This window comes from Pimephales promelas, chromosome 23 (genome assembly GCF_988280905.1).
Source record: "Pimephales promelas chromosome 23, fPimPro1.hap1.1, whole genome shotgun sequence".
In the NCBI taxonomy this organism is placed as follows: Eukaryota; Metazoa; Chordata; class Actinopteri; order Cypriniformes; family Leuciscidae; genus Pimephales; species Pimephales promelas.
The window spans coordinates 11418055-11428742 of NC_142791.1; the positions used below are offsets into that span (position 1 = coordinate 11418055).

A 10688-nucleotide genomic window follows, 5' to 3' on the forward strand; every position below is an offset into this window, starting at 1 on the left:
TTGCTGCAAATATAAAATATATTTTAGATATATTTTTATTTTATGTTTTGTACAGCAAAAAGATTTGATTCCTTTCCATTAATCAGTTCAAACTGTATTCAGCTAATTGATTCATAACTCAAAATTGCTCATTTTTATTTAGGTCCTTTAAGCTTTAATATAAGAGAATACAAAATAATTACAAATTTAACAAAATATATGAAACTTTTATTGTATGCCGAAATTTCTTATTGTATTTTCATATTAGTGCATAAAAAGGGCCTTAACGGAAATTATTATATATCATTCTTCTTCTTTTTTTAAATGTTTACTGTATTTTACTTTTTACATTAAAATGATGTTTATCTGGTAGAATCATTTTTTTTAAAGCAAATACATATATTTTGAGATTAAATATTAAAAAAGAAGGCTGGAAAATATTGAGATTGAAAAACATTGAGCTCTTTTTCCCAGATGAGCAATAATAATGAATGGTGACAGTCACTGTTGCTTTAGCGATCATCGCTAAAAAAAAAATCTTGAATCGTTCGCACAGAAAATAAACCCTTCACGCTTCAAAGATTTTAGAATGTTTTTTTAGCCCAAAGACTAAATGACAAAATGAACATCTCCATTTTAGACCCTTGTACTCCCACCTACATGTTAGTCACATGAATCATACAGCCTCAAAATACGACACTAATCCCTCATATTCATACGACGCTCATGCAAACACACACTCCTACCACATACTCTAATTCCAAAGAATCAAAATAACATCCAAAACATTATGCTCCCAAACATAAAAATAGATCAAACCCAATCACGTTTTGTTTGGGACATTCTCATCTACACTGACTCACGACAGAAATCGTAAGGCCAGAAGAAAGGGAGATTTTAGAGCAGATAAGACACATCAACTGTCTTAAAAGGCCTGACAATTGCCAGAGATGCTGTAACATTAACCAGCCTGTCTGTTAGTTTAGGCTGTTGTTCGACTTTCCGTGCGAGTGTAACTTAGACAGCGAAACACAAGCTGCCTTTCTGAACGGTGACAGACGCTGTCTTACTCAAAACTTAGCAACAACAACAACAACCAACAAACCACACAGCCTGCACTAAGGATGATAAGCGTGAAGCTTTAATTTTGTCCATATGGGCAAAACATGTCATCAAGACACCGCTTTTAACTCGCTAGCTTCAAAACGAAGCAATTAAACATTAAAATGGGCTACGTAAGGAAACCTACTTGGTAGGTAAAACCAATTATGGTAATGGATGACCTGCAATACAATACTCAAGGGTGCTTCACCCTCAAGCATCCAATATTCCAACTGAGTGCTTGAGCAGGTAGTTATGGAAAAATGCTGAATTTGACAACAGAGGGGAAGGTGAACATGTAATGGCCTGGTTACAACAGCTAAGGGTCGAGCAGATAACCTCAACAAGTCCGAGAGCGTGACGGCGGCAGCTAACTCAACCAAGGCAAAGCAGAAGTCCAAATATATCGAAAATGATCATTTTAGATTTGTTCCTTTCTGTTATATTATGAGGGATTTTAGTAAAATGGATTGATGTTTTTAGGGCTTTTGAATCACAAAATAATCTTGATTCTTTCACAAAGGAAAAAAAAACACTTCATGCCTCAAAGCTTTCAAAAAATAATCATGAAAACAAGAATTGAGGAAAAAAAATGGCCAAATGTAGATTTATTCCCTTCTGTTAAAGCATGATGATGAATTTTAGTAAAATTAATGCTGTAGTGGTTTTGAAAAACTTTTTTTAAGAATTTTTTTTTATAAAGTTTTGCAATACCTAAGATTTTACACTTAACATATAATTATATAATATAATATTTTATTAATGTTATGTTTTTGCAGTCAAACAGCATTAGAATATTTAAGTTAGGTTCATTTACATTTATAAACCATTTCAATGTTTTAATTAAGAACTGAACTCAATTTAATGATTGCCTTACATTTATTAAAATGTTTATATGTGTGTATATTAAAATAAAAATAAAAAAATAAAAAGGCCTAAATAAAAAAAAAAGATTTTTATTTCTGAAAAACCTACCTTGATTATTTTTTTAAATAGCTGTTATTGTAATACTCTTTTAAGTAATTTTAGAACAATACACATACTGATCTACACTCTAAAAAATGCTGGGTTGTTTTAACCCAATTTTGGGTAAAATATGGACAAACCCAGCCATTGGGTTCAAAATGTTATATAAAAATGTAACCCAATGGCTGGGATTGTCCATATTTTACAAAAAATTGGGTTAACACAACCCAGCATATTTTAGAGTGTACATTATATCTTTACTATATCTACAATAGTACATGCATTTTTGTCAGTTAATATGACGTTTACACTGTTGCATAGCTTTTAGAACAAGAATTGTAATGAAATAGAAATTGAACATATTGTAAAATGTACAATTAAATAATTTACAAACACATTATAAAACTATTTAGTTGAAGACTCATATATATAATCTGTTAATGTTAGATTTACTTGTGACGCATTTCCATATTCGTGTATGAAAGGCGGCTGCAGGTAGATGTGTAGAAGTGGCTCCATCACCCCCGGCCTCCACTAATACAGCATGAGATACAGCGCTCAGTGGAATGATGGATGCAAGGCTGACTTTGGCAGAGCATGTGGATTAATGAAAACCGCAATAAAAAATGGCCTAAACTGATCAGTGCAAAGCAAGGTCGATGGCTCTTCTGAAGCGACCGCACTCACTGTTGCCTTCCCAGACCTGAACTCTGTTAAAACACGAGCACAACAAAATAATCTATTAAACACATGTCCATACAGGGGGACTGGTGCTCTGTGCTCCTGTTGACATTTCGCCTCGACAAGGGCACGGACAAAAGGTCGTCTGCCTTCGTGCTACCCGTCTGTCTAGTAGGCAGCAGGGGTTGGTTACTGGTTTCAGAAGAGCTCAATATAACTAATGGAGCATGGCTCAATATTTAATCTGTGTAATGTAGAGAATGGGAACATATATCTTGTCGCTAAGAAAAGAAATCGCTCAGTCTCATTAGAGAATTAGGTAGAGAGGTTCAGCCCAATTACAAATTAATGCAATGGTTAATTTATGATATCAAAGTGGGTCCTAAGAGGCCACTTTTGCTAAGTAAATCCTCAGTTGTGGGTTGCTTTCAGCTTTCAAGTTTCTTCGAAGGAGACGCATGCTTTCAGAGTTTGCATTTGTGTAATTGAACGCCGTCAGTAAACGATGACAGCTGTTGTTTCAACGGTAACTCAATCGAACTCTGTGTGTCTAGGGATTTAAATTCAAAATGTATAGACTAAAATAATTTCATATAAAAGGCACTGGTCATGTCAAATTAAATGAATTGAAAATTGAAAATGCTTAAAGGGATAGTCCACTTTTTTTTGGAAATTGACTCATTTTACCACTCCCCCAGAGTTAAACAGTTGGGTTTTACCGTTTTCTAATGTATTCAGATGATTTTCTGAGATTTAGAAAAATATCAGTAAACAGACAGTTTCTGGTCTCATTGACTTCCATAGTATTTTCTTTCCATTAATGGAAGTCAATGAGACCAGAAACTGTCTGTTTACTGATATTTTTCTAAATATCAGAAAATCGTCTGAATACATTCGAAAACGGTAAAACCCAACTGTTTAACTCTGGGGGAGTGGTAAAATGAGCCTATTTCCAATTTAAGTATCCCTTTAATCCATACTGTAATTTTGCTCAGAGAAAACGCATGGGTCACTGGAGGTTTCTTATTTTAATAAACTGTAAAGTTGTATTCATTTTAAATACAAAAAATTACATTATTAAATCCAATTATTAAGGGATTGAAGATCCCATTCCTTTAACTGAATTTGAATGCACGCTAAATGTCTTTTTTATAATGTTAAAATGATAAAACAACATTTCTCTGAGCTACGTACCGTATACATGCTCTAGAATTTTAAATATAATCAGCTCTCTCAAATTAATTCAATTTTTTTTTTAAAATACAGTTTAATTTAAATCAGCTGTTGTTTTAAATAAATCTAATAAAATCAAGAAGCTTCTAACTGAATCTCATAACATCTTTTCTGTAATCCAGCTCAGTGAAAACTCAGGGGTCAGTGGTGAGAGATGGATACGTGACACTCGGCAGTCGTCTCGGGTAGAGTTTAGTTGTCACAGAAAAAGGTAGTGCACATCTCCTATAGTGCATCAGCATGGCTCACATGCATTAATCACGCGTTTCTGCCCTATATGTCGCGTTAAACACACTGGAAAACAAGGGATTTGTGGTTCAATTGCAGCTAACAATCATATAACTGCTGCAGCAAATGAAGGTTATTAGTTAAAAGAATGCAATACTTATATTTCGTATCAATATGTCAATGATGTGCATGTATTTCTAAATGGGTAGGGCCTCAGCTGGTACCTTCAGAAAGGCACATTTTTCTGGTAAAGCAATCCCATGATTGATGTCCCTCAGAGGCTTGTGGGCCCTAAATATTACAGAGTGCTACTGGCTCATGAATACACGCCGTTATAATTCAACAGTGTGAAAAGTAATAAAACTGCTCAGGCATTTATGGATGCTCTTAATGACTTTTCTTAAGGAGGGGGGGGGGGGGGGGTTGCATGCATATTACAAAACAGTGATTTTGTTTCATGTACACATCACACACACATGTACAAACACACCTATGCTTCTATATACACTGTGGCCATTGTATGTGTGATATTGAACTTCTAAAACATCTGTATGCAGAGCACAAGCATTATTGTATTAAAGAAACAGTATAACCCCAAAATGCAATTTGTGTCATTTATGTTGTTTAAATGCCGTATTTATTCATCCGTGAAATACATGGATTGGGCAAACCAAAATAAATTTCTTCTGTGTCTACTTTTTGGCAGCAGAGAACCAATCAATATCTACATCCATTTTGTGGAAAAGACCAGCTTAAACATTGTGCCAAACATCTCCTTTTAACGTTTCACGGAAAGGGGAAGAACAACTTCAGGGTAGGTAAATGATGACGGGATTTCTATTTTCTACGGACTACTCTTTTTTTAACACTAGTTTTATGAGAATACTTGAAAAGTTGAAAACTTAAGGTCCACTTGCACCCAGCATCCTCTTCATCAGTGCCACAAAAGGCTTTTTTATACCCAAGTTAGATCATCTGGTTTTTTTGTCATCATATTGCATCATTATTCCTCTCATGCCAACAACACCTAATTGCCTCCACATCAATGGCCACAGTGAGGAAATCTCAACATGGCTCTTTGACATCTCAGGTGGAAGGCTGTTCATCGCCTGCGGTCTTTTTCCATCCCTGTTGAAGGTCAATGTATTGTCTTCTTGTTTTGACTCTTGCTGGATGCTAGATCACACCGCGGTAACCGGCTAATTGAGCGACTTCACAGGTCAAATTTGAAGGGATAGCTCACCCAAAAATACAACTTCAGTCATCATCTCATTCAGTTCTTTCTTCAGTCACTCATATATTTAACTCAGGTGCTGTCTATTTCTTCTGATCAACCATGAGATTATACTGATTGGACTTGATTAGGAAAGCCACACACCTGTCTATATAAGACCTTACAGCTCACAGTGCATGTCAGAGCAAATGAGAATCATGAGGTCAAAGGAACTGCCTGAAGAGCTCAGAGACTGAATTGTGGGAAGGCATAGAGCTGGCCAAGGTTACAAAAAAATTCTGCTCCACTTAAGGTTCCTAAGAGCACAGTGCCCTCCATAATCCTTAAATGGAAGACGTTTGGGACGACCAGAACCCTTCCCAGAGCTGGCCGTCCGGCCGAACTGAGCTATCGGGGGAGATTGGCTGAGCTACAGAGCTCCGGAAACCGGCTAATTGAGCGAATTCACAGGTCAAATTTGAAGGGATAGTTCACCTAAAAATACAACTTCAGTCATCATTTCTTTTATTCACCCTCAAGTTGTTCCAAACCTGTGTGATGCTCTTTCTTCTGCTGAACTCAAAAAAAGAATATGGGAAACCAAACAGTTCATGGACCCCATTGAATTCCACAGTATACGGGGAAAAATGAAAGTCAATCAACTGTTTGATTACGGACGTCCTTCAAAATATCTCCTGTTGTGTTCAGCAGAAGAAAGAAACTCATACGTGGAACAACCTGACTGAATTTTCATTTTTAGGTGATCTATCATTTTATCATTCTCATGGCCTTCTCCGGCATTAGTCATTGTCAACTACATTACGGCAAATGGTTTGACTTTACCGCTAATGTGAGCTTTTACAGGAATAATTCACTGGAAACTGAAAATTCTCTCTCACCCTTATGTTGCTCCAGTCCAAACCTGTACGTCTTTCTTTCTTCCGTGGAATGCACAAGGAGACGTTTTGAGGAATGGTCATGCTGTTCTTTTCCAAGTAAAGTCAATGGGAATGGATGCTGTGAAGCTCCACAATGACAAAAAGAGCCATGAAAGCAACATAAAAGTAGTCCATGTGATGTATATTCTCAATATTTGTATGATGTACCATTATACATATGATGTCAAACCTGGTGTGATGGGTCTTGATGCAATTTTCCAAAATATATACACGCAAAACTAAACTTTGATATAGTTGTATGCACGTTTATGGTACTTTAGTTATACGGTATGTAAAGAAGCAACGTGAATGTTCTGCTACAGAATATTATAAATGATGATTTAATTTTTTTTTTTTAGTGAATTTTTGGCTGAATTGTCTGAAATGCTGCTGCCTGGTCACTAACTGAAATCCTATGTCATACCTTTGAACAGGTGACTCTAAAAGAAAAGAAAAAAACAAGCACACTATTAACTAATAACACTTTCTCTGCTCTGCCAATAGCACTACAATCTTGTTGGCACTATGTAGTTACTGGCAGTACAAGCTTTGATTAAGTAAGTTCTTGATTTATATATTTTGCCATTAACGCAAGTATCACTCAAAACCAATATATCCATATACGGTACGACGGCTTCAGTCATAAAAATAAATAAATAACATTCTCATCAGCTAGTGAAAATATAAATAGGCAATACCCAGGCCAAAAAAACAAAAAACTGTATGCAATATGCAGACATTCATGTATAATAATTAAGTAAAAAAAAGTCCTTATTTGAAGTAAAAAAATGAATAAATCAAGCTTTTATGTACATTAAATTCAACCCCCCGGCAATAAACGTATGTTAATCAGTGTGATATTGACATGGCCCTCTGTGATTAAATCCTTTGGGCTAATTGGTCCATCCCACAAGAAATCAACAGTGATATTTCCCTATTGGAAAAGCCACACATGGTTCCACTTCATAATAAGCCTGTCTGATTCAACTTGAATGAGATATTTGTATCTGTTTGAAGTTGAATGAAATTCCTACAGGGTTCCCACACTTTTGACAACTGGATTATGGTTGTTTAATAAAATTTAACAGCGCACATAAAGAGTAATTTTAATTTTAGTTTTAGTATTTTAGCTAATTTATGATTTTAATATGATTTGTAATCTAATTTGCTCATTAATGAATTAATTGTTTTCATTTTCATCATTTTATTCGTCTCCCAGGCCTACAAACTTTCAAATCCACTCAAATTTCCTGGTTTCATATGACCATGTGAATTCTGAAAGCATGAATATGAAAGAACGAAAAAGAAAGAAGTGGAATAGATCAAATAAATCTTTGATGCTACATTTCCCTGGCTGCAAAGTATTTTAAGAAACATCACGGAGACTGTTCCGAAATATACAAAATTTCATTCTTGTCAGCACAAGATAAATGGCATCTTTTGGTATTAATGCATTACTTAATGCAAAGAAATGCATTACAGTGGCGATATAGATGCTGAATTGCATAAACTTCACACCAGTAATACAGTAATACAACAATTCACAGATGCAAGGTCATAAGACTGAGTGCTTTCCAAGTCCTACAACCCTAAACTGGAGTTCTTTCTCTAAACAAATATGGTCAAAAATCTTTTAGCGCTTATGAATAACAATATAGAGACATTGAAAGCTTCTACCTAATCTAGAAATTACATTTCTGTTGAGAAAGCGCAAGTACTTTATCAACACAGGTAATAGACTATGAATCTCATGTTTTACTCTGGGAGATTTCTAAAATGATTCTATGAAGATTAATAAATACTCAACATACTTTACAGGGAATTCAACCAGGTCTTGTCTATTCAACTAGCTAATAAACTGTGAACACTTGCTGTTTAAGCCAAGTCAACAAGTCACTGACAGGACTTCATGGGATGATTTGATTAAGCCACTGGGAAATGGAGAGGATGCAGTGCTATTGAAAATAATCCGATTGTAATTCAATGGTAATGGATATCATTCAAGTGCTATGTGTTAAGCATTAGTCTGGAGGAGAGAATGTGTTAAGAAACTCAATGACTCTCATGACAGCAGAACCTTCTGCAGAAAGCACCCCCCCCCCCCCCCACACACACACACACACAAAAACAGTAAACAGTAAGTTACCTGGATTTCCCTGGCATGATATATGATAATCAACCCAAGAAGAATGATTGTAGAAAGGCTTATCAGGCATTTTAGGGCTAAAGAATACAGTGACTCCTGGAAAAAAAGAAGAAAAAGACAATTTCAGATCATTTGGATTAGTCAGTTTAAACATGATTGCATATTGTTTAAACCTGTAAAAATATCACTGCAACATATTACAATGTGTTTTTAATGATTCTTTGACTGTGTACACTTTTGTGAGGGTTTGGATTAAGTCACACCTTGTAAATGGTATCACAACATAAGAACTAATATAAGTGCATTTAACATCATCAAAAACAATATTATGATGTTTCAAGAAACAGCACAGGACCATTGATTTCCTATAGGGTTTCCCTTACAGTAGAGACATGCTGATATAACTCATTCTGTACATTTCTCTCATATGTAGTTTAATTGCTATATTGTTCAAAGATCTAATATTGTTTTACAATAGAATATTTAATATAGATGTAAACTGAGAATATATAAATGTTGTCATTTGGCAACTATGTGCCAAATTGAATTGCAGTAATGCATATCCTCCTTGGGACTTTAATAAAGGCATCAACTGTATTATTAAATTATTTGAAGCATTTATAGTAATATAAATGCAAATAACACATTTATTCAACAGAAAGCTCACGACGAAGGGTACACAGTTGTTCTAAAATTGTGAATTGGTTTATAATTTTAACTTGACTTATTACTTACTTTAGTAAGAATTTGAGTTTCATCTTGATAGATGCTGTTGAACTACAACAGTTCCAGTCATTTGATTGGTTGAGCTTACCAACTTAGTGCTGATATTTATTATTTATTTTAACAACATGATAATATTTTAGTTTGTTTGTGTTTGTAACATTCCAGTGTTTCTATCAAACAGAAAGGGAGCTGTGTAATTTGTGCGTGCACTGAAAATATTTTTGTCTATTGAGTTGTTGTAAAATGCAATTTAATGCACCTAGATATTACCTTTATGTGGCCAAATCACAGTCATGCTGATATAATACCAAACAACAACACTCTTGCCGTAGCGTAAATATGCAATTCATAAAAAACATGAATTTAATAGGAGAATTATAGAGAAAACTTGTAATTGGAACTAATATATAGTTAAGTTAAAAACTCTTCCATAGGGATAGAATGCCAAAGCAAAGCAAAACGTTCTCCAGAAAACGTGACCTTGCCACAGTTCTTCATATATCCACTTTCCAAACTTGTAGTTTTCCCTCGCTCGCTCTCTCGCTCGCCAGCAGGCAGACTCGACTTAATGAATTCTGACCTAGATGAGGGGGAAACCTGCAGGATTTGGGGACTATTAAGTTACGCACCTTTCCGTAAGCTCCCCACGAGAGTTCAGTTTCAATGACCATCACCACTATCCCAAACATCCCAAAGATGAGCGCGTAGTCGCTCAGTCGCTTTCTTTTCTCAAACAAGGCCCTCCTGTGCCCGAGCTTCTGTCCGATGTTCTGGTTCTTCTTTTTGCCCGATTTGCTCCCGCTGTGGCTACATCCACCCCCTCCTCCTCCACCTCCCCCTCCTCCTCCTCCGTCTCCCGTACCGTAAGGCATGAGGGTGGTGGAGTTGTTCTCCGGCTTGGAGGCGAGCGTGTCGGACGCGTCCGCCGCAGAGACTGGCTGCAGTGGCTGAGACTCCGAGTCAAACTCGTGCAGGTTTCTGCGGGACGAGCTCAAGTTGCTGAGCGGCCGCATCACGCCGCCGTTGTATCTGCAGCTGCTCATGGTTATTTGAGTGTAAGAGTTACTCTCTCTGTGGCTGCTGGCCGGACTGCCCCGAATCTGCTGCCGGTTGAGTTCGCGGGGAGGATGGTGGAGGAGGTGATGGTGATGATGTCTGGATGAACTACCATGACTAGATGGCGTGAACTCGCTGTATTGAGCACCTTGCCTGGTTGAAGATGAGACGGACGGTGTCCTTAAAGTTCCCAGCGGCGTCCCGTGCGAATACTGGCTTTTCCTCGCATCCTCGCAGGTGGAGGAGTTGTTGCAGGTGCAGTGCCGGATGGAGCGCTCTTCCTCCCGCCCGCAGTAGTGCTGGTGCTGCTGGTGCTGGTGCTGCTGCTGCTCTGGATAGAAATCGTTCTGCAACTGCAATGGGGTTTCCATGTCAGAGCTGCTGATTACAGCAGAGCCCCGTTCATGCACCCTACCGAGGG

The 10688-nt window shown here is 36.8% G+C and overlaps 1 protein-coding gene across 3 annotated transcripts in view; it reads right to left on the reverse strand.

The window, feature by feature from the left end:
* The window catches only part of kcnn2 (potassium calcium-activated channel subfamily N member 2), a 38621-nt gene extending 27983 nt beyond the window's left edge, over nucleotides 1-10638 (reverse strand). For all 3 annotated transcript variants that reach the window (XM_039677202.2, XM_039677203.2, XM_089126101.1), the window contains exons 1-2: nucleotides 9841-10638; nucleotides 8486-8581 (exon numbers count right to left, since the gene is read on the reverse strand). In XM_039677202.2, coding sequence (XP_039533136.1) covers nucleotides 8486-8581; nucleotides 9841-10638 — 894 coding nt within the window. The remainder of the gene's footprint in view (nucleotides 1-8485; nucleotides 8582-9840) is intronic.
* Nucleotides 10639-10688: the final 50 nt, after the last annotated feature.